Source organism: Miniopterus natalensis, chromosome 9, assembly GCF_054644295.1.
Source record: "Miniopterus natalensis isolate mMinNat1 chromosome 9, mMinNat1.hap1, whole genome shotgun sequence".
NCBI lineage: Eukaryota > Metazoa > Chordata > Mammalia > Chiroptera > Miniopteridae > Miniopterus > Miniopterus natalensis.
This window is the reverse complement of record NC_142089.1, coordinates 45,935,914-45,960,876: the sequence shown is the minus strand read 5'-3', so window position 1 is coordinate 45,960,876 and position 24,963 is coordinate 45,935,914. Positions and strand designations below refer to the sequence as shown.

General features: G+C 38.1%; 1 protein-coding gene across 1 annotated transcript in view; it reads left to right on the top strand.

Moving 5' to 3' along the window:
• The window catches only part of ERICH3 (glutamate rich 3), an 82,238-nt gene that overhangs the window by 37,588 nt on the left and 19,687 nt on the right, over positions 1 to 24,963 (top strand). Inside the window, exons 9-11 of the mRNA XM_087820716.1 lie at positions 4,979 to 5,165; positions 10,513 to 10,808; positions 15,520 to 15,756. Of these exons, the coding sequence (XP_087676842.1) occupies positions 4,979 to 5,165; positions 10,513 to 10,808; positions 15,520 to 15,756 (720 nt within the window). The remainder of the gene's footprint in view (positions 1 to 4,978; positions 5,166 to 10,512; positions 10,809 to 15,519; positions 15,757 to 24,963) is intronic.

Below are 24,963 nucleotides of genomic sequence, written 5' to 3'. Positions count from 1 at the left end.
AGTGTACAACTAATTAATATTTAGAAATTTTGTAGAATTGCACAGCCATTATCTATCACAAGCCTGCTTTAGAACATCTCCATCACTTCTAAAAGTTTCCTTGTGCCCACTAGCAGTTAATTCCCATTCTCATAGCCAGTCCCAGGCAACCACTGACTTGCTTTCAGTCTCTACAGGTTTGCCTTTTTGGACATTTCTAATAAATGAAATTATATAATAGGTAGTATTTTGAGTCTTGCTTCTTTCGCTTAGCATAATGTTTTTGAGAGTTATCTGTTTGTAGCATCTATCAATAGCTTCTCTCTTATATCACTGAATACATATTTTCCAACACAGGTTTTATTTATCCATCCCCAGTTGATGGACATTTGTATTGTTTCCACTTTTAGGGCTATTATTAATCATGCCGTTATGAATATATAAATATAAATTTTTATGTAGACATCTGTTTTCATTTCTCTCCAGTAAATCCTAGGAGTGGGTTTGATGGCTTTCCCCCCACTGTGTATGGGTCACATTTTCTTCTTTCTTTACATGTCTTTTAACTTTTTGTTGAGAACTGAACATTTTAGATCATGTATTAGAGCAACTATGGAGTTTGGATTTTGACTTTTCCCTCTTGAAGATTATTGTTCTTGCTGTTTGTTGTTGTTTGTTCGGTAACTTACCTGGACCAATTTTATGAAATTCACTCTCTCTCATTGGTATACAACTAGTGATGTCTCTGCTCATATATATATTTTTAATCCTATTTTTCATTTTTTAGGCTAGTCTCTTAGGATTGTCTCTGTGTCTTTGTAGTTTAGTGATCATCCAGTCATTTGTCAAAGGTAATGTTCAAAAACTTTGACCCATTAAAGCCTCCACCTCATGCAAGTGGATCTATTTGAGGGTGTATCAGTTTCTTGAGTTCGCCTAAAAAATGCCCCCCAAATTGGTGGCTGAAAACAATAGAAATTTATCCTGTCACAGTTTTGGAGGCAGAAGTCTAATCCCAAGGTATTAGCAGGTTCCTGTTCCCTCTAAAAGCTCCAGGGGAAAATCCTTCCTTGTCTCTTCCAACTTTTGGTGATTCCCAGCAATCCTTGGCATTCTTTGGCTTGTAGCTCCATCAATCCAGCCCCTGCTTCTGTCTTCACATGTCATGTTTCTCTGTGTGTCTTTGTGTGTGTCCTCTCCTCTTCTTCTAAGGACACCAGTCATTGGAATCAGGCAAAAAAAAATTCAGGATGACCTCAACTTGATACTTCACAAATTATATCTGCAAAGACCCTATTTCCAAATTGGGTCCCATTCTGAGGTTCTGGGTGGTCATGAATTTTTAGAGAGCAATGTTCAATCTGCTGTAGTGGGTTCAAGAGTACATTCAGCCTGGCGGGCGAGCCTCAGTGGTTGAGCATGGATCTAGGATCCAGGAGATCAAGATTCCATTCCCGGTCAGGGCACATGCCGTGGTTGCAGACTCGATCCCCAGTAGGGGCCTGCAGGAGGCAGCCAATGGATGATTCATCATTGATATTTCTATCTCTCTCTTCCTCTCCCTTCCTCTCTCTAAAATCAATAAAGACATTTAAAAAAAAAAAAAAATAGAAAAATACATTCAAAGTTTAGGCAGTTTTTAAGTCTGCTCCAGCTTCGATTTTTTACCAGGCTCTCTTGTGTTTCCTTTATTCATGGATGCAAACTCCCAGTTGGCCAGGGATGTGTGAATAGGTTGAGCCTACTCCAATCCATGCCATTTCCAGTTAGCCAAGGATGTGTATAAAGCTTACAGAATGTGTAGGGGAGGGAGGGGACAATTTCCCCCTTCGCTTCTTTGTTTCTTTGGGCTGGTCAAATAATTAAAATGATGTAAAACATTAACAAGAGAAAATCTAACAGATACGTTCAGAGAATCTGCACAAACATAAGAGATTCCAAAGAGAGCTAGGCAAGATGAGATATATATGTCATTCTGGACTCAGGAAAAGGAGGAGAGATCTGGAATTTCAAAGGGAAGTAAGATAATACACAAGTAGATGAAAAGGGTAAATTTTTGGTAACCAAATATTTGCTAGGCCATACAGAAACAATGGGACAGAGAGAGAAAACTTTAATCAAATGGGCCTTGCTAGGTTCCTTTTCTCCATGTCTATCACATCTAGTTTGTATTAAACTATGGTTATGTATGATGATAGTTTCCTTTATTGAGCAGGTCCTCTAACTTCTTTTAGGCAATTAGGAGGAATGTCAATGGTTCTCTCTGAGTCTTATTTCCTAAAAATAATCAGCCTAAAATAATCCTTATGCCACAGAGACACATCGTGGGGTGGCAAATTTTGCTCCCCTACAAATGCATCTATGATTGCCTTATTACCTGCATCTCCTGGCTAAGTTTCCTGCTAGTCCACTGGCCTGTTGCTTGCCCTAATTAGAACTACAGTTTCAGGCTAGCGAAACCTCTGGCCTTCTATGTTAGCTTGCCTCCCAGATTGCTACTTATTAGTGGTACTCCCACTGGCCAGGGTTATTCTGTCTTCTGTTCCAAATCAAGTCAGCCCCACTGGCAGTGAAGCTGCTGATTATTTATGGCCCGCCCGACCCTATTAGAACTACAGTGATGAAACAGTGGCAGGTGAGTGGGATGGGAGCAGCCTCAGGCAAGGATGCCTCAGATTTCCACTGTTCTTACCGAAAGTTCAGTAAATTTTCATGAATAACTGTTGCTCAGTTTATTTTAAGCCTTTGGTCCATTTTCAGAGACACCATTTTAAAGGGAGAGAGTTTGGTGACCTCACTCCAGAAGTCTGGTATGTTCATTTTGTTTCTCCTGCTAAATCATGACTTCTTGAAGGAGGAGACCAAATTTGACTTTTTTTAGTATTTTTGTTTCTCCATCGTGCCTATGATAATGCTACCCATTGTCAGTCAACAATGAATAACTACATTTTATAAATATTACAGAACGCTTTCCAATACTGTACCTTATATAATCTTTAAGACTACTCTGCGAAGTGGGTAGTCTGGGTCACCCCCTCCGCCTCACTCCCTCACCCACTCCTCCTGCCATCTCCATTTCACAGATGAGAATTCAGAAATGCAAATCTCTAGCCTATCTTCTTGCCACTACTCCATGTAGAAACCATCAAGTCAGGGTTGGGAAGTGATGCTAGAATTTAAAATACAAAACTATAAAATAATTAACAAGGGAATAAAGGCGGAGGATGTCAATTCTTGTTCAACAGTTTGAAAAAAGAAAAAAGAAAGAAAGGAAACTAATAGGTAGATCCACTCTCGGGTCACATGAGTACCAAGTGGAAGAGCAGCCACACCTGGAAGCTGACGTCCTGAGCCCATTCTCAGCCTTTCCCTCGGTGCTCTCTCTTCCTCGGCTGGGTGAGGCCTCGGGGGTGAGGCTGCAGCTGAATGGATCATATCACATGAATGCCCCGTTCAGGTTTCTGTGATGAAAGCTTTTTAGTCACCACTAAGGAGCCCATATATCATAAAGACTATTGAATTTTAAAATCTGTTGCATCTTAGTTTCCCTAGACGTTATCCTTTCAGTGTTTTCTTTCCTAGTTTGTTTAATTTCACATTATAAATACTAAGGTATAAATAACAGAATTACCCTCTCAATAGGTCTATTCATTTGTAGACTTATTTAGCATCTGATTCAAATTACTTTTTGCAGACATAATATGGTATAAACTTAATATTTCTAGGTGACTGTGAGAGAAATAGGTTAAAATAAGAATTCACTAATTATTTATTGGGGGCCTCCTATGCCATAAGTCCTGGGATCTGGGGAAATGAAGAAGAGTTTGACCAATTTCAGCTGTCCTGGATTTCACAAACATGTAGGGCAGCAAACATCTAGATCAGGGTCTCAAAGTGGGATCTCTGGACCAACAGCATAAGCATTACCTGGCAAACTGATAGAAATGCAAATTCTTGAGCCCTACTGAATCAGAAACTGTGGGGTGAGGCCCAGAAAACCTGTGTTCTAATAAGCCCTCCAGGTGATTCTGATGCATGCTAAAGTTTGAGAACTGCTGGTGTAGGCGTATTTAAATATAATGCAATAAGTACAACAATAGGAAATGTGTACATAGCAGAGAGGCAAAAATTATTAACTCTATTTTTGGTAAATGTGGAGGATCCAGGGAGGCTTCTTTTGTAGGAAATCTCATTATAAGTGTAAAGGGTAGCAAGTTTGTGAGTCACTGTGTAGAATATGGTTTCATAGACGTAGAGTTTGGTAAATCTAGGGTGAGACCTTTTCAAAGAGCTTGATAAAGACTTGGAATAATTAAAACCTATTAATTGCAAGCAGTGGTTCTTAATTTATTGGTGGGACTTTTGGGTGGGTGGGGGAGCAAAAAGTGGTCTCAATTCAGATAAAATTGAGAATGGATTGGAGATAGAATAAGTCTGCCTCATTCATGTATGAATTAGGATGTTTCAAGTCCCAACTAAAAATACATATTTATTTAAAAGCATTACCGAGCTCACACTAGCCCTCTGTCATGTACTTTTGCAGTAGATAACATAGCAAGATAGAGACATGGAATCGAGAGAGATGTTTAGATTCAAATACTGACTTTCCCACTTACTGTATGATTTTGGGTAAATTGATGAACTTCTCTAAGCCTTAATTTCTGCATCCAGAAACTAGTGATAATACTATTCCTGCCTCATGTGTTTGTTAAGAAATAACACACCCAAGATAATCAGGCATAAAGCCTGGCCATAGTAAGTGCTCATACAATGATACGCATTATTATTTTTTTTTACAAAGCAAAGAGTTTTATAAAGGCTTGGAGTATTTTTTAATAAACAAAATAATAGAACATTTTTTTCATGATTAAAAAATTGTCTCCAAGTTAAAAAGTGATCTAGACCACAATGTTGTACTTACCTAGTAGAAAAATGTGATGTAGAACACATTAGTCCAAAGTCAGTTGCTTTCACTAATTTATTTCCTTTTTAATTACAGAGACCTTTCAGTTTATTTCCAAGAGGCACCATGGTTTCCCCTTCAGCCTCACCTTTTTCCTGAATGGGATGCAGGTGAACAGGTTGAGCTCCTGCTGTGAATATAAGCATCGGAAAGGTTCCAGACTTGGAGGCAAAGGAGGCTACTTCGGGTTTGTGTGTGTGGAAAGATCATCTCCTTGCTACAAGTATGGAAACAAATGTTTTCCAAAAACAAAATGTTATTTTTTTCCCTTTTCTTTCTTTTTCTCATTCCTTTTAATAGCTGGTTTTGGGCTGTGCCGCAGAGCATGTGCAAGCACCTGGCTTATCAGGTTGAGTGTTATAGGTTATTCATTTCAAAGCTGTGACTGCATTATGGTGTGGCCCAAATATCATTCTCATGGCCCTAGTTTTAATCTCACAAAATGCATGAGAAAAGGTCAGTTTTGATTGTTGTTTATCAACTTCCATATTGAATATTCTGTTTGAAATTGGGGCACTTGCTTGAAAACCTTCTTTAATTTTTTCTGAAAGTACTCACGGAGAATTGAATATAAGGTCAAGTGAGAATATAGCAGTGAACCAGAGTTCCTCCCCCCCATGGAGCCCATTCTAATGGGGGAAGGGAAAATAAAATTCCAATCAAACAGTCTATATATATCAGATGGTAATATGCATGAGGAACACAAAACAGGGTGAAGGAGATAGATATAGGTAGTGAGGGGGGGGACAAAGGCCAGAGGGTGGGATTTTTTAATATCTGGTAGTCTGATATCTTATCAGTCTCTGATAAGATATCTTTTGAGCAGAAAATAGAAAAAATGTTTCCTCCTTCAGAGTTTTTCAGGTAGAGGAAAAGCATATACAAAGGGTGTGAGGCAGGAGCATGCTTTCGTGCCAGAGCTAGTGTGGCCAGAGCAAAAGTAAGGAATGGAGCAATGATAGAAGAAGAGGTCAGAGAGCCAGTGGGGCCAAGTCATGTGGAGTCCGAAGGTCATAGCAGGGACTTTCACTTTTATTCTGAGAGACATGCAAAGACTCCTTGGTAAGTTTTGGGCAATGACCTGTTATATTTGACAGTAGCTCCTATGGCAAAAATAAATCAGGAAGGCTGGTGAAAGGGTGGAAACTACTTTAATCCAGAGGAGAGAAGATGGTAGACAGAGAATTGATTGGGTTCTAGACATATTTTGAAGATGGAGTTTACAGAATTTTTTGATGAATTGGATATAGGACATGAGATAAAGAGCAAAGCCAAAGATGATTGGAAAGTTTTTGGCTTGAACAACTGGAAAGATGTCCAGTTAACTCTACTGTGATTGAGAAGACTGGAAAAAACAGGTTTGAAAGTGGAATGAAGGGACTTTGGTTTTGGGCAAATTAAGTTTAAGACATCTATAAGTTCCAAAATGAGGTCCAAGTTGGAAATACAAATGTGAGAATGGTTTGCATATAGATGACATTCAAATCATATGATGAGTTGAGATCGCTTAAGAATTGAATGCAAATAGGGACGACGCCTGCCCACTCCAGTTCAAAAATGAGAGACATAAAGAGGAATCAGCAAAAGGCCTAAGAAAGAAAGCCAGTGATTAGAGAGGAACTTAGAGAGAGTGGTGTCCTGAAAATGAACAAAAGGTTTGAAGAGAAAGGCATGACTAACAGCACTGAATGTGCGATAGGTGAAGTAAATGAAGAACTGAGGATTGAGCATGACTTGGTAAAGTGTTGGTTATTGTTGACCTTGGGACAAACTATAGTGAAGAGTAGGAATGCAAGTTTGATTGGTGTGGGTTTAAGGCATAATTGGAAAAGAGCTAAGGCCAGAGGATATAGATAATTAGTTTTATAAAAAGTTTTGCTATAAAAGAAGGAAACTGAGTAGCAGTCAGGAGGAGAATGTTGGGGTCAGAAAGGGCTTTTTTATTTTTTAAGGTGGAAGGTAGTATAATATGGCTGTATGCTGATAGATAGGATTGATACTCTGGAGAAGTAAAAATTGTTACTCTGGAGAAAAATAAAATTGATCAAGCATGACATAGAGGGAGAAGGTGCTGAAGCAAGGTGCCGGAGTGGACTAGAGATGGCACCCAGGGCTCAAGTGGAAGAGCTAGCCTTAGAGGAGAAGCATTGTACTAGCAGGTGGAGAGATGGCTTGTAGAGTAGAGAGAGATGTAAGTTGGTGGATGCGTTTGGACAACCTGGGAGGTCTCTGCTGATTGCTTTTATTTTTTCAGTCAAACAAGAATTTATCAATGCAGTTAAGTCTGGGGGAGGAGGGATTTAGAAAGTTTAGGAGAGAGAGAGGAGGTGTGAAAATTCATCCAGCAAGTGGGAGAGCGAATGGCAGGATAATAGGATTGCTCAGGTGTACTTCGGACCCACCAGAAGTTGTTTTTATGTTTCAACTCAAATATTCTTCCTCCGTATTTTTGGGCCAGCCATTTAATGAATGACTCTTTAACTCTCAGGAAAGCGAATGGGCTTATATACAATCATCCATGTGCATTCTTTGGGACTTGCTGTGTAAATCCAAGCTGCCAATGTTTGGTCCTAATCACTTTCAGTGGAGGCTTAATAATCAATTCCAAAACCTGATTGATGCCATCTACTCTCCTATTTGACACTTACTAGCCTTTAGGCATTTCTTTACATGGTTTCACTTAGTCCCTGCTAGCTTCTTTCTTTGATGTTTTCAAATAATAATGGCAAAACAGTTGTGTAATTAGAGCAAGATTTATTACCCTTAACTAAAAGACACACTTCTTATAAGACATTGGTTTTATTTTTTAATTTAATTTTTATTTTTTTAAAACTTAAAAAGTATTTTAACCTCTTGACTGCCTTCACCCATTTTTAGTTTTTTGTTAGCTTCATAATCGTTTCAAGTAAAATCTGTGAATGTCCAAAGTAGAACAGTGTGGTGTCACTTGATGTCTCCCTGCTGTAGACCAGGTAAAAGCTGAGACAGACTGATCCAGGTGGGGCAGAGACGAGTGGGTGAGTGCCGGAACCTGGCCTGTTTGGCGCTGCTTTCCTTCACACTGCTCTGATACCAACACTGCAGAACTCCAGTGAAAGCTGAGAACTACCCCTGAGGAGAACGATATCACCTATAATATTGTATAACCTTTGTTTTTTTATTGTCACATCCACAATAATGCTTTTAGTTATTTTTTCTTATTCTTCCAATTTGTTAAAAATGAAATTAATTTATTCATTTTAAAAACAGTGGTTCCTGGAACTTTTATTATGATAAAATAAAATAGTAGGGAATTCCAGTACTAAAAATGATTAGGAATTACCTACTTAAGGTTCTCAGAAAACAAGAAAAGCTCAGCAGTGGACACTTCCAAAGTGTAGAGGTTAAAACAGTTGTTATATATCCCACAACCATGGGAACTGTTCAAAAAGACATGGTAGTTTCAGTTACTAGAGTGAAACACAGGAAGAAGGATTCCTAACTGAGTAGAATGCAGACAGCTTTGAGTTTAGTAATCAACACCTCAAATTATACTCAGAAGTCAACCAGGTAGTCAGTGATGAGGAAAGCACAGATGTTACTCACTTTGTTTGTCCAATTCCCTTAAGCAGATGGGCAATAAAAAGTCTGTGCATGCAGTAGGGAGGCATCAAAGCATCCACACAGTCACAACATAAACTTAAAGTAACAGCATAGCAGAGGCTCCAAATCAATGGATTTGGTGTTGCCATGGGTAAGGGAAGAGCAGTGTGAACAGAAGGCAGTGCAGGTAATCATATTCTGTGAAGATTCATGATACTTTTATTTTAAGTAAAGCAATACCTGACTTCATCCTTGAAGTCGGTATTTGTCATGCTTGATATGGGTGAGGTAAGTGTATCCTTATTATCTCATTTTTACAGCCTGATCGTTACTTTGAGTGCAGGTCCTTTTAGTTTTATTTCATGAGGAGATATTCAAAAGTGACATAACTAAGTTGTCATATTTGCTTGTTGGGAGAATTCATTCCTATGCTACTTCTAGACCAGAGATGGCTGAAATTCAGTGAATCTTGAGTTTAAGAAATTGCCATTGGATTTGATTCACATTGAGGCAATTTTCAAATCTTACATATTATTTCTATTCTTCCAGGACTGACAAGTCTTGATTGTATTCTGATCTCTTTTTTACCTGCCCACTCTATTTGATTTAGTTTCCTGATAATTGTGTAACCTGTAGAGAAGGGGATGTGTATATTTCTAGAGAAGGAGTGTGGAGACTGAGAAGAGCCAAGCACCTTTTCCAGGTCAGGGATGGCCTCTAGAGCTTATTGACAACTTCTCCAAATTCTGTTAATTTGGGGTAGGGAGTGTGAATACTTTCCCTGGTGGTAAACCCAGTAGCATAATATTTGTCTGTGTAGCTAGTCCTCTGAGAGGACTATACTTGTAACCTAGCAATATTTTTGTACTTCACTGTGAAGTCATGGAGTTTAATAGTCCTGAGCTGGAATCCAGCTCCATCACTAACCTGCTGGGTAAGCTTGGGCATGTCATGGAACCCTTTAAGCCTCAGATTCCTCACTGAAAAGTAGTGATGATAGTTTAATTTATTGTTCTGTGGTGTAATAAACCTGGTAAAACAATGCATACATAGGGTACAAAAAGAAGAGCTTGCACAGAGGGAGTGCACTGCAATCTTATTATTATAATCATTTTATTAATGTATATATTATCATTATGAGAATCCTGATTTTGATATTAACTTGAGAGATAGGAAAAAAGTATGGAAGAATTTATTCATGTGACTTGTTGTAACTGACTAAAAAAATTTTTTTAAATGTCTTAATACATGCATATTATCTGCTTGGCTCACCAGATTTGACTTTGAATGACTTTATGACCTCTGCACATTATTGCCTTCTTTCAAGAACAAAGCTTATATCCAGTAAAGGTCACCAAAGATTGTGGTACAGGTTTCAAAAGGCCATTCTAAGAGCAATAATGACAGTTCTATTAAAATAAGCATGAAGGTTCCTGAGGTGTTTGTTTAAAGGGCACAACAACATGTGACTGTATATGTTTCTTTAAAAATCAATCATGCTTATTTAGAGTCCACCTGGCATGTAAGTCTTTTGTTGTTGTGTTGGAATAATAAATTATCATGGACTGAATGGCATCTTTCTTTTTCTGAATATTTTTATCTCAGCTTCCCTGTGTTTGCAAACCTGGATGTTCTTTTATCACATAATTCTCATTTAAGGGTTTGAATGATATATATACTATATATATTGGACTCTGTTATAAGGCAAAAAATTTGCTTTAAGGCACTAATTTTAGTTTGGGACTAAAGTTCTTAGTGGTTATTTTCTTCTTATTGTGTGTAAAACTATTAAGAATTTGTTGTGCTCATTATAAGATTTTAGTATTAATAAAAAGAAAAGAGTTTAATTTTAGTTATTTATGTACTTTAATAAAATACTTCTTACAACACTTCTTACAAGAATAAGAGAAAATTATTTAAAAAGCTTTGCGGTTCCACTGTGCTGTATATAAATGTTAATGAACACCGCATGTCAATTTTTCTCCTAGGTGCATTATTGCAATGGGCCTTGACAAAAAACCAACTTCACCAAAACTTCGGAAACAAAAAAGTGTTGAGAAAAGAGAGGAACTGAAAAAAGGTGAGGGGAAACTAAAGAAGGATAGAGCATACGTGATACCAAGAAGGAACAGGATGGAGGGGAGCAAAACCTCTGCTTCAGTCTTTTTTTCAGCCGAGGAAGAAGGGACAGGGGTGGAAGAAGTGAGAACGGCTGTGGAAGAGATGGAACGTAAAGGGAAGCAGCAGGCCTGGGAGGACGGCCGGGAAGACATCCTTCAGTACGGTAAGGCGACGGCCACGGGGGCTCTTTTGCTGTTACTGCTGTTGCTCTTCTGCTTAAGTCTTTAAAAGGTGATCATCAAAATTTGCAAAACTATCCACTAAGCGTTGTTGCGCAGTTACGGCGTTTAGGTAATTCTGTTGCACGTGAGGACCCCTGGCCACCTTCCCCCGCTGCTTTGCGTGGAGCCCTGTGCCGCCCGCCTTGGAGGAGGGCAGGCCTAACTCCAGGGGGTGGAGGGGTTGGGGGGGGGGTAGGGGAAGGGGGCCTGAGGCCTGTGTGGTGTGTATGAGCCAGAGGCTCTATTCACTTCTGCAGAGAGAGACCATTCTGACCAAATAGAATGTTGCCTGTTTTTAGTGTTTGAATATACTTGCTTTGGTGATATCGGTGCTTTGGCATCAGGTAGGCACAATTTGTATGATTGTACAGAGGTAGAATATTCCATAACTAGAAACCGTTGACATGGGGTCCTAGAGCCTACCTGTCCACCGTTCTGTTTTCTTACTCTCCTCTCTCCTCCCCTCTCCTCACTGCTCCTCTCCTCCCGTCCGCTCCCCTTCCTTCCCTATTCTCCCCCCCCCCCCCCCATAACTATAGTAGTGGCAATAACAACAGTAGAAGGGCCAGGCAGTGAGCACTGAGCCAGGCACTTTGCACACGCGATGTCATTTTACCCTCACTATTCCATGTGGTAGATATTATTACCTCCTCCATTTAAAAGTTGGGAAACTGAGGCACAGACATACAGAGAAAAAGCAGAACTGGGATTCAAACTGTAGGAGAGGAAAAACTGTTTTCCCTCTACCCGTCTTAGATTCATTGGCCGGGTCCTTATAAATGAGACTGACAGAGGAGATTAGCAAGGGAAAAGCAAGCAGAAGTGTGTTAGCGTGCACATCACAAATGCCCTGGGAGCGCTCAGGGCTGAGACACTCAGGTCTGCTTAGACCTGGAGTTTATATGGCGTGTTAATCAAAGAACAATGTATTTTTAGCAAAGTGACAAGACAAAGGAAAAGGACTTTGAGCTTCTAGGGGCAGCAGATTGTGAGAAGGCAATTATATGGGGAACTAATGACTGGTAAGGGCTAGTTTTACCAAGGTTTGTTATGTTGACTCCTCTGGGGCATATCTGTGATAATAAAGGTCTAGACGTTGTCTCCTATGATTAACTTCCATACTTCCTGCTAGAGAGGGAAGGGAGACAGACCCCTTCACAAATTTATCTCCTGCTTTTAGGCAAATAGGGGGAGGGCAGAGAGTTTCTCTTGTATCTACTATTTCCCAGTTGCCTTCAGCTCAAGAGAATCCTTATGCCAAAATTGTGTATTTTGGGCAGCATACTCTGCTACTCTTCAGCACCCAGGCTTGTCTAATTCCAAAGCCCAGACTTTCAAACCCTACCCAACCTCCTATTCTGTACAAGCTATCCTTGACATTACCTGGTTGTGGGTGATACATCCAAAAAATCAGAAATGGAGTTGCTTGAGTGGACACCCAGAAGACAAAGCCTGGATTAGAGGAGCAATAGCCGTGGGCTGGGAGGGCCTGTGAAAGGGCTGGCATCAGGAAAGGCACATCCTTGGCATCATCTTCCTCACCCCATCTTGTTGCTGCCCAACGCTTTCAGTAATCCAAGAGTAATCACAGAGCCTCTGGAGCACTGGATTCTATGTTTGTTTATTCCTGAAATAACTCTCTTCAGAGAGATTTCCCTTATAACACTTTAACCTAGTTACCTCTCTGTCTCATGATCCCTTCTAGTCTTTATTATTATCTCAGACTGAGAATTTAGAAATATCTATAGCAACAGCAATGGCAGAGAGATTAACAAATGGGATGCCTTGTGGTTTTAACTCTCAAGACATGTAGGTATATTAAAGCCGTGTTCAATGGAGGCTTTTCATTTTCTTCATTTATTTTCACTTAAACCAACATGGCCAGTGCTATGAGTAGCATACTTTATGCCTATAATACAGCTTTTCCAAGATCTTTCTTCTGTGTTGGCTAGTTAATGGATTTTAATTGCCCATTTCCATTAAAAAAAAAGAAAGAAAAGAAATAAACAGCAGCAGCAGAGGCTTAGCTCTCTGCAGAACAGTTGCTGATGGGAAGGGCAGCAAGAAGCTTGAGTGGAGGTCAGGGAGGGAGGGCTGCAGCTGGATTGATGTTGACCTCGTGTTGACTCGCTTCCTCATTAGTGAGGATGGTAAACAACAAGCTAATTAAATTCTCAGGAAGAAGGAAGATGAGATGGCGGAGAAAAAGAAATCATGAAAAGGAATCCAGAAAGCAGGCCAGGAGTTCATTCATATTGAAAACACGGGAGTAGATAACATAAAGGAGGCATGCTTTGAGCTGTAATGCTAATAGAGTGCTCGGTGGCTAATGGAAGGCTAATATTTAGATGTGATGATGGTGCTGGGTAAAATTAAACTAGGGCAGCCTTAAATGTCATACTTCGGGGGAAAACACGGAAGCTTCTGCAAAAGAGGATGCAGGAACCATTCTTGTGATTCATTACATGTTCCTTCAATTTTATGTTCTGCTTCAATAACATAACTGTAATTGTGTTCTAATTGTGGACACTTGTATGTCTCTGATTTTAATCAGGTGCTTCCATTAAAGTGTATAGAGCACATACTGAGGGTGATTTCTCTTGTTCTACGACCAATTCCCTCCACCGAGAATCACGGTCACTGTTACTGCTAATGCCTAATATGGATTAGGCATCTACTAGTTATGGCACTGTACTAAGCATGTTCCAGGGTTTATTGCTTTTAATAAATAGCTTTGTGGGGCAGATTGCCCAAGTTACACAGCTAGTGAGTGTTTAAACTGGGACTTGGACACATGACGGCCTAATTCCAAAACCCCCATATTTCCCCATTGATGAAATTGGTTCTATCTAGTACTATTGGTGAAATTACACAATTCATTTGTGTTCTGTCTGGCACCTTGCTTATCCTGGGACCAGGAGCACATATCTGTAAAGTGATATATGTGTGTTTCTCTGTGTGTGTATTCTGAGGCTTAGCCTAAACTCCTTCTTTTACAAAGTTTTCCACAATCTCCAAATGACTTTTCACTCTCCCTTGATTCCATCCCACTCATTTTACTCTATTTCATGTAATTAATCAAGTCTATATAAAAATCCATTGCAATTGAGACCAGTAATGTTGAAGCAAACATTACTGAGGACCATGTATACAAACTACTGTTAGTACAGTATCTCTTCTGTAAATATGTCTTATTCCCTCAACAAAAAGTAGAGATTTCCTTGGTGGTAAGGGTTGCATTATTGTAATATCTTTTATCTTCTTCCATATAAAGGCTTATTGGTTGATAGCTAACTGGGCCAATTGAAGAATTATCCTGTTACTTGGCCTGAAAATTTAAATCAAAAGATTTATTAGTTTTTATTATATTTCTTGTTTGCTTCATGCAACATAAACCAAATTCTTCATGTTGTTGCTTAGGTATAATTCTGTTTTGCTGATAATAATTTTCATTTATTGTTCTTCATATTAAATCTCTTTCACAAAAACAACCCTGTGATACATTCTCTTTGCCTTTATTTAAGTTTCTGATTTCACTTTTCCTCCTACATCTCCCTCATACATTCTCTTCATTAACAGAGTTTTCTTCATACACATACGACATGCATTTCTAAATTAAGTTTCTTTCATTGGGCAGGGTGGATAGCTCTCAAGTAATTACCCAAGAGACCCCCACCACTGGAAAAGAAACTAGAATAGCTAATAACTAAAACACACAAAATAGGGAAACCTTTATTTTCTCTGTAATTTTCATTTTCGAGATAATTGTTTATTTGCTTAATTGGTTCTGCATGAAATCCTTGTGCTCTTTATCCTTGGCATGTTGTCACTTCAAGATTGTTAGTCTTTATTGAAAGAAAAAGGGGAACAATTAAATATGAAAGGTGAACATTTATAACCACAGGGGACAGCTGGAGTTTATATGATGTGACAATTTTCTTTTTCTGCTACGGATTTGTTGCACCTCTGCAGGGAATGAAGCAAATTAGTGGCTGTGACAGTAATGTTTTATTTTATACAAATTTTTACCCTTGAAATATAATTATTTTATTGATTGTAGGGATGAATAACGCATATGATTGCAGCCCTGGCCTAGGTATAGAATCCTTTATAATGCCTTTTCTTGATGTCCCTTTGGTTCTCAAAGAATGGGTTTTTCACAGTGTTACTTCTCAGGGCCTTCGGACTTGATTAATTAAATTTTTCCACTTCACGATTCATTAACTTGATATCCAAATATTTTGAACATTTTTCATATGAAAGATGACCTCACTGGATCTCCGAATTAACTTCCATTATTATGATCCTGTTCTCTTCATTTTTAATTTATTTCTAATTCATTGTTTTCTGTGAAGTCCTCCTCTTGTCCACTTTGGCTGCTGTTGGATGCTGACGTCCTCTTGTAAATGAACTCCTCTTAGGTTGCAGGCTCGTCATTTGGAGCCTCACGTCTTTTGTGCCCTTCTGTGTGTGACTGACCACAGTCTCTGATCGCTCACCGTTAGTTTTCCACGTCCCCTAATCGCGTGACAGGGGAGCGAAGAAAGGCCCCGAGAAAAGAGGATCATTGAGTCCAAGCCCTCATGCGAGCGAAATGGGTTAAGCGTTAGGGATGCTGCTTTCGTTCTCAGAGGGGAGACTTTCTTTTCTCAGAGTATGAAGAAGATTTTGAAGCAGACGAGGAGAAGCGAGATGAGAGAGCTAATAAAGAAGGACGGGCTGATGGCCGATCGGATGAAATGGCACAGTCACCCTCGGACGATGACAAAGATCACGTAGGCCCTGGAGAGAAGAGCGAAGCGTCATCGCAGCAGGCGCCGGGTGCTGGTGGCGGTGGGAACGGCCAGGGCGAGGGGTGCTCTGAGAGTGAGCTGGAGGACGACACACAAGGCAAGTCCTTTATCCCGTCGCAGGACGTGGGCTGCCTCACCAGCGCCTACGACCTCGCTTTCCCGGGCTTTACTGAGAGAGCCTTCTGTTAAGGGGATGCTGGGCGCGTGCTGCCGGAGCCAGAGGAGGCCGATCAGCCGGCCTTCTGCAGACATCCAAATTGTGGAGCCACTCTTTCACCCTTCCTCTTGCCTTAGTTTGCTAAATTTTCTTTTCAGCAGGATGTCAGGTGAAATTTGTAGTGACACATCTGTTTACTTAGAAAATTATTATTTTTTAAGTAATTTACACCACACACACACATGTACACACACGTACACACACCCCCCTACCACACCTGTACCCCCACATATCATTTTGTGGCTTTGATAAGAATGAAAAGTAGCTTCACCTCAATTAAAGGAAAAGTTGAAGATTCCCGTCTTAGGGTCAGTCATGTTTTTTCTCAGCTTACCTTGAACACACGATGCTGGAATATTAGTTTCATGAAAGGATTATCTCTCTTGGAAAGGTGGCCTCCTCATAATCATCAGGCCTAAAATAACTTTGAATGGTCATAGTGTAAACAGATATTTTCTGTTAGAGAGAGAAACCCTCATCATCTGACATATATCTTAAAATTTTAAGACCCTTTTAAAGACTTTAATTCACCAAAATAATGACCAATCAGAGAAGGGACCCATTTACTTTAGACTACAGAATGAGGTCACATTATGGTGACTTTTGGGATTACACTTCATTTTCCCCATCTTTTCACCTCTCAAAATGTTTTCTGTATGAAATCTCAAATTTTTTAATTTAAGGACTATATTAGGATAAAATAAGAGTAAATTAAGTAATCAAGTAATCATCTGAGCAAATATTTATAGTTCTTCTCTCTTCAAGACAGAATTCACATCCTAGCTGTTTGGGTTCAGTGGTTAGAGCGTTAGCCCAGATTCGATTCCAGTCAAGGGCACATACCTGGGTTGCAGGTTTGATCCCCAGCCCTGGTTGAGGGCAAGTGCAGGAGGCAACCAATCAATGTGTATCTCTCACATCGACGTTTCTCTCCCTCTGTCTCTCCCCCTTTTCTCTCTCTCTAAAAAAAACAATGGAAAAATATCCTTGGTGAGGATTAATAAAAAACAAGAAAGAATTCAAGCAAACCTATTCTAAAATTTCATGCACACATATACAAGGTGATAAAATAAAGAACAGAAGTTAGAGTGGAAAAGAAGATAATTTTACTGGGAGCTGTAGATGAGATCATGACTGTGCTTGAACTAAAAATTTAATCCTAAACTTTCTGACAAAGATTGAAGCATAATGTAAACATTTAGAATGATGTTCTCTATCAGTAAACTTGTAAACAAGATTTACTCCAATTTTTATTACAGTTGGTCAGACATTGAAATAGTTTTTGTAAAATCTTCAACTAGGCTTTTTCTGTAAATTCTCTTAATACCTACATTTTATGTTTCTAGGTGTGCCTAATATGTAAGTTCTTTTCTCAATGTGAATGTCAATATTGAATTTAAATATATAGTCCTATATGACATAGAGAAAGTTAAAGAATTCTATGGAAAAGCGATGTCACCTGAATCAAATTTTAAAGAAACTATACAAGTGACTTGAACCAGGAAAAGGATTGGAACTGTGTTTGCATATACATATCACTGGTTCAAAATACAAAGGGCTCAATTTTTTAATTTCTTTAGTAATGGTGGGAAATTATCAAGTCTTGGTTTCATAAAGATTCAGTGCATGAATTTAATACATGATCATCTGGGATTATTTTTGTGCTAAATAATCATATTGCTTTCTTGGGATCAAGTGGATTTTTTCTAAGAATAATTTGTTTTTTATGTTCAAACGGAGGGTGTAGGTAGTACTTAGATCTTGAAAACTTTAATCATTTAGACATGTAATTACTGAATAACTGACAATGATACGTAAACTATAACACTGAATATTGCTTAACATATAAACAACTAGAATCCTAAGTTTGGAAAGGAATACTATAGGAATTATTTATTAAGACTCTATTTTGTGCTAAGCACTGTGCTAAATATTTACATGAATTATCTGATTTACCTGAAACAACCCCAAAAGCAGGTACTCTTTCTTTTTATCTCTATTTTACAACTAAATAAACTTGGAAATGGTAAGATTAAGTAACTCACACAGCCAGAAAGTGGTGGAGCCAAGACACAAACATTACCCAACTTTAGAGCCCGAATCTTGGAGAAAAAACAATATAATGTTTCTCCAAATAAGAAAAATCTCCGTTTATCTAAAATTAAAGCAAATCCCTCCATTAAAAGGATTATGCTTCCTTAAGAATAAACATTTTAGAGGCATTTATCTTGAGCTCTTTATCTTATCCTGTTCTCTAGCCTCTGTTTTTGTTTGTATGTTTGTTTTGTTTTGGTTTTATTTTTTTATTTTTTATTTTTTTTAAATATATCTTTATTGATTTCAGAGAGAGGAAAGGAGAAAGAGAGAGAGAGATAGAAACATCAATGATGAGAGAGTCATTGATCGGCTGCCTAGCCCGCAACCCAATCGATTCCAGGTTGATGCTCAACCGCTGAGCCACGCCCAGCTGGGCTGTTTTGTTTTTAAACAGAGGGAATAGAAATGGAGATTTTCTAATTTTGCCCAAGCTCCTGTTTCTCCTCCCTGGATTGACTTCCCCGCCTATTCCCAGGCCTTTTCCTCAGTTCCAGCTCATCCCTCTCTTCTTCTGACACGTTTCTACTTCAGCAGCCTTCACTGAGCTCTTTATTTTATGAAACTCTATAATTCAGTTCAGTTTCATTTATTGTTTTTTGTGTGTTAAATTTTGCTCAAGTTAATTATACAAGTTAATAACACACAAATTAATTACCCTATGAAAGCTAGGATTGTGTGTTATCTTTGTTATTCCTCAGAGAGGTTATTTCCTAAAACATCTTTTGTAAATATTAGGCAATTACTGGATTTTTTTTTTTTAACACCAAGAACACTAAGGTACTTTTGTTAGGGCCATAAAATCTAATTATGTTTATGCAATATGATTATTACTGGAATATTATTGAAAAAATTGTACAGACTTTGCTGCATTAAATAGATATAGAATATAGAATATTTTTAATAGATAGGTAATGCAAGCTGTTAGAACATGTAAAATCTAGTCCATAGTGCTGTGGAGTTTAAGAGGCAATAATTAAATTGGCCAACGATCTAATTTTGTTCTTTCAATAATGACGTTATTAAGCTATTTTTTTAGAGCTCCTTTGCATCTTTGGTATTTACATCAAAATTTTGACATTATGCTGAAATAAAATATCATTGTTTATTAATCTTCCTTTCTCCACCTTCAGGCTCTTTTACTTTTCCACGCCTTTGTTTTGATAACCTGACCTTATGTTATTTTAAAACATGCCTTTTAGTGTGTGGAATATCAGATTTACAGATTTCATCCAGCAAACAAGTAGCATGTATTAAAAATGATAATGGCATGATAGGTTCCTTGGAACACTCTATTGAAAAGCCAGACAGCATTTCATCTTCAAAAGCGTACGAGGCATATTGTGACCACTGAATCCCAGACACCAGTACATCCCTTTTATTGACATGATTAAGAATCTTGCTCTTAGTATTTGGATGTGTTTCATTTGAACCTGCCTGCACCTGTTCCCAGAGGGCAAACAATTGCCCAGGCTGTCACTCTTGTGACAAGTGGGCCCCATTTAAACTGCCAGCTAACAATTGCGCCGCCCGCCTTGATGAATACACTGTGCTGAACAGCGTGTGAGTGATAGAGTACTGGGGACTGAGAGCTGACTCAGAGAAGACCCTGCTTTAGGAATGATGTGTGAGACTTCCCATCGTTTAAAAAGGACAGCTTCCTTTGCTCTGCATTTGTGTTGGCAACCCCGGTGGCTAATTCACCAGTTGAAAATATATTGTCGTAGATGAATGTTGTAAAGTTGAGGGGAAAGTGTCATGTCACTGAGAATATACTTTCATCCTTTTGTGGACAGTTTGGATGATAGTGCGTATGAGTAAGAGGTAAAGACTAAGTAGCTCCTGATGAGAAAGAGCTAAGAGGGGGAGGGGGTTGGGGAGATAGAATTTGTTCCCAGGATACAAAAAAAATAAAAATTAAAAATTAAAGCAAGTATTTTTTTCTAGTAAGATATTTCCCTTGGGCTATTTTCCAGTCTGTTGAAGAAGTAGGCCATAGAGAATTTTAAAATCCCAGAGTCACAAAAATATTCTGTTTATTTGACTTACAGACCGCAAGAATCTCTCTATTTCTCGCCTTATGGGCTTGAAGAGATGTATATGAAAGAAGGCTGCTCCTTCTATGTGATAGTATACATGGTATGAAACCACACTCTCTGAGTGTCAGTGTAACTTGTCTGCTCCTAGAGCCAGAAAAGAGTAAAGGAAGATTGTAGGAGGCCTTCTGGTCAAAGTCTATGTGTGTGACTTTTGCATGATTAATCAAACTTGTTTTTTTTTATGGTAAAAATTCTTTAATCTATAATTATGTTTTAGTTGTTGAACTAGGAAGTCATGGTAAATATTTAAATGCAGCAGCATCTTTTAGTTCACATGAAATATTTCCATGAGGTATTTCTTTAGTTTTGAATCTGCCTTGTTCATAGCAAGGGCACTGCCCAGGCGCCTAATAACATCTTGTGGAATGCAAGGCTGGTTGACCAGATTAACGGATAAATGTAAAAAGACTTAGGCAGTAGCCTAATGTGACAAATGATTTGATTATATTCTCAGTATTTTAAGTGTTTGTTTTAATGTTTATAAAGTGAAATTAAAGGTAAATGTAAAGGAACTTTTAAGCTTTCTTTCCCTTTCTTCCTGCTATATCTTCATTTACCTGTAGATATTTATTCCTACAAAGTAATGTATATATTTGTCTCATTGATGAATTAAGTAATGAATGATCAGTATGAGAACATTCTCCCATAATACATATGACTACTTACTGTTCATAGATGGCATTTCATGATTTCTATTTGTATATTCATTAAGCATATATTGATTTGACTATTTATTGAGTGTAAAGCACTTGTCTCATTAGGTATTATTATACATGAAAATATTGACTGAATCACAGTATCTAACATAAAATATAAACAGATTTTTATGAACATGAATATAATCATGATAGAAGTATTATACAAGTAATAGTGTAAATATAAATTGATGTGTCAGAGTTAATTTGAAGAAAATAGGAATAGCATGTGTGCAGATTTTGTTGTGAACCTTTGGACTAAGGAAGGGGAAAGAGAGAGATAATTCATGTTAGAGTTCAGAAGAGTACACTGAGTTGGGATACATAGTATGTCATCAGGGTGATCTAAATTTTTAACTGAATTTATGTATTTGTGCACTTAAATCAAGGTGTCTGTATGGGCTTCAAGCTAGTAAAGCAAAAACAAAGTAGTTAAAATTAGAACACTGAAGGAGGTGAATTTAAACTGTGGTAAAACCATGTTCCATGCTAGGGAGTGAGGAAATGATTGAAAACTAAGGTCAGAACATGTAATTTGTTTAAAAAAGACAATATGGCTTTTGAATGTAATAAAAGCATAATAGCAGCTTCTGAGAGAGCTATCCTCAGTCACTGTTAGAATGAACAAACACCTTAATACACATGTACAGTTGATGTATTGTGCTCATGCAAAAGGACTCAATGTCCATTTGGGGTGTGGAAGCAGTGCCCTGGCCTGCCTTTTCTTCCATCCTGTCTTCGATACCTAGATCATGGCCTGACACATAGGAAGTGCTCATTGTGTGTCTAGTGAATTAATCTATGCAAGCAGCTAGGAAGGTGAAGGGCAACTCAGATCCTCAGTATGGAGGAGGGAAAGCAGAGTTTACCCTGAATTTGCTGAGCAGGAGTGCTATTAATTGTGGATGTGTGTGTGGTTGGTGCCCAACATGTATATCACGTTGGGTAGACAAGGAAGTGTCAACAGTGGAGATTACTGGTGTGTGTGTGTGTGTGTGTGTGTAATTTTTGTGGTTGCCCTCACAGTGTTAAGTTACAAGTAATAAATTATATATACTTTCATACATATAATATCATGGTCAGTATTATAAATAATAATGGTTTTGACAGCTATCTTTTGCTTTATATTCATATTTAGAGTATTCTAAATGAACTCTGTCTGGGTTCTAGAATAGTGAAAAAACTAAGAATGACCACCAGAGATATAAAAGGGAGGACAGACTATGATTCCATGAGTTCTGATGTTTTGAAGGGAATATTTTCCATTTGCCATTCTGGGTGGAAACGATGGGAAGTTAGCTAAGAGAAGCAATGGTAGATGCATGACAGTAGGTGCTCTCTGCCTGAAGGCCATTTGGCATGTGAAGAGGTCTTGGTTTTAAGATAGTGGGTCATTACCAAAAGAAATGTGTTTTACAGATCTTGCTACTTTATAGCTAATGCATATTGGGCATTATTTAACTTCTCTGGGCCTTATGTTCTAGAAGATCTAGAACATTCTAGAAAAAGAAGATAACTATTCCATGGAATTAAATGAGATGCTTAAAAAGTGCTTACCTGATTGTTTGGTACAAGTAGCTACATAATTATGATCAAGGTTTATTTTTTTTTTCCCTCAATAAATGGTAACAGCAATCATTACTCTTAATATAATGTACAGGATGAAATCACAAGAAAGAAATTTATTAGAATATATTTAACATGTATAATTTTATAGAGGAAAAAACTGAAAGTCATAAAGAAATGATTCTTTGATTTGATTAGGCTATATTTTTTGTCATGTGATTTCTACAAGGACTTATGGAGAGAGCAAGTAGAATTATCCTTATTTTACAGCCAAGCCATTAGAGAAGTTAAGCAGCATAAACATAATCTAAGCTAATAAGTAGCTGAGTCAAATATTGAAGCACTTAGGTTTGTCTTACAGAAAAACATATTATTTTCTCTCAAGCTTATGTTGTGTAAAATAGTGATGCAGAAGAAGGAAGTTATCAATGAATAGTTATAAATGACATGAAAAGAGAAGACAGTGAAGAATTTAGTGATTGAACGTAGAGAGAGAAACCTCAAAGATCCTACTTAGGACCTGGAACAGGGGCACCAAACTTTCTGGCTTTGGCCAAGGGCTCAGGTAACAAGTGCAGATGACTTTTTAAATTTTTATTTTATTTTTTACCATGAAGACCAAGAGCAGATTCTTTCAGCTTCAATACTTGGAGGGAACATAAGAAAGACAAATGGAATTGGGTGGGAGGCAGAATTATTACCAACATGCCTCTGAGATAACTTTTTGCCTCTTAATGACAAAAATATTTGCAAATGTGCCCTCAAAGTTCTTTTATATAAAACTTGCTTTATTTCTAAGAGAATAAGTGAAATCAGTGCTAAAAATCCCATTCCATGGCCCTAAAGCATTTTGAGCTTTTTTCATAGGCAGTCTTGCTCAAGTGTCTGTATGAAAATGAGAGTAAAGAATGAGAGTGAAACAAAATTATACGGTGAGGTTAGAGAGAAATTTGAAAACTGAAATGAGTTTATATGGGAGGTCAGGTACCCTTGCCACTCGAGCCATTGATTCTCTAAAGGACTGATTCAAAATTGAGCCAGAGTGTGTTTCAGCCTTTTGAAATGAAACAATACAATTAATAGAAGCTACTAAAGAAATATAGAGAAGCACTCATATTTTTATTATGTGAACAACTCTTAGAGCGAAAGTGGGAGTCATCGTGAAACTATTAAGATGGTAGATACGAATATTTTTGGAAGTTCAGAACAAGTATGACATTATGCCCTAGCTAATTGTGCAATTAATGAAAGCCATTGATCAAATCACTAGCAAACAGGAGTTGTTTTTCATTAAAAATAAAACAAATGTGAGATGCTTAAGAGAGGGAGAGGTCATGGTCTCTAAAATTTCTGAGTTAGTACAAATGAGATAGAGAACAACAGTCTGTGATCTTCTATATTCCCTTACAGAAAAACAGCATATCCTGATTTCATAACATAGAGATTAAAAATGAGAGGCTAAAGTATGTGACTCCTTTGAGAAACAGTGGTCATCTGGTACCTGTCAAGGTAGTTGGGAGATAAGAATAAATGGAATTATACTTAAGGGATTATGTAGCTTAAAGACTTTCCAGAGTTTGTTTTTTACTGCTATGTAGCATCTCCTGAATCTTTGTGGAAACTCTGATATGTCTCTGAGACTATACTTAAAATGCTAAGACCTGTCATGGAGAGCTGTTGGGAAGAAGGTAAGATTAAAGTTTCTTCCCTTACTCTGCATCCACTGCTACAGAGAAGAGAAAATAAGAAAGCTAGGCAACATGTAAGTATAGGATACCTCATTTGAAAATATATTCTATTTAAAACAATTATAAACACAAATACATTGGTTAAAAATCAAGAACAAGTTTGTATTTCTCAGGTCTTAGGCAGTGTACACCATGACCTGTAGGGTGATTGAGATGCAGTGTGTATGTCACCTTCTTGGAGAAGTTTTAAAGTTTTTTGGGGGAAGTAATTACTAAACCATTTTTTGACTATGGTAAGTCTCTAGACTGCATATCTGTAGTATCACATAAGTGTATTGCCTGAATCTCCTAGAATCTCTTTTATGGATTGTGTGCCCACCCCCAGCTTCTGCACCCTCTGCCCTCTTCAGAGGTCAGCCATGGAGTTGTTTCACCTTCAGGCACAAAGAGCCTGGAAGTGCCAAGGAATTTACATCCCCCCTCCCTCTCCCAGAGTGGCCTGTAGCCGTGTCTGACTGGAGCACAGTGAAAGCCAGCTCCTTCCTGCTGGAATGCTAATACATATAATTTAGACTTCAGGGGCCCTGTGGGATCAGACTGAGATTTAAACATTTCTTAAAGTAGCTGCCTTGATTTACTTCTTCCATTCCCTCCCCTGCTCCCCACACCTGTAAGAGTTTCTCCTGGAGCATTTCTATCCTTGATACGTCACTTGCACATGAATCCTCATCTCAACATTTGCTTCTGGGGAGCCTGAAATAATACATCTTCTTCTACACATGCACACACACACACACACACACACACACACACACACACACACAGGAGCATCATCTCAAAATATGTATTAAGTGAATAAGTATTATGCAAATGCATAGATCTTTTCCCCATACCAAGCTACCAGGGTATACTAGTATGGTGGGTATTAGAGAAGATAAAAATTTA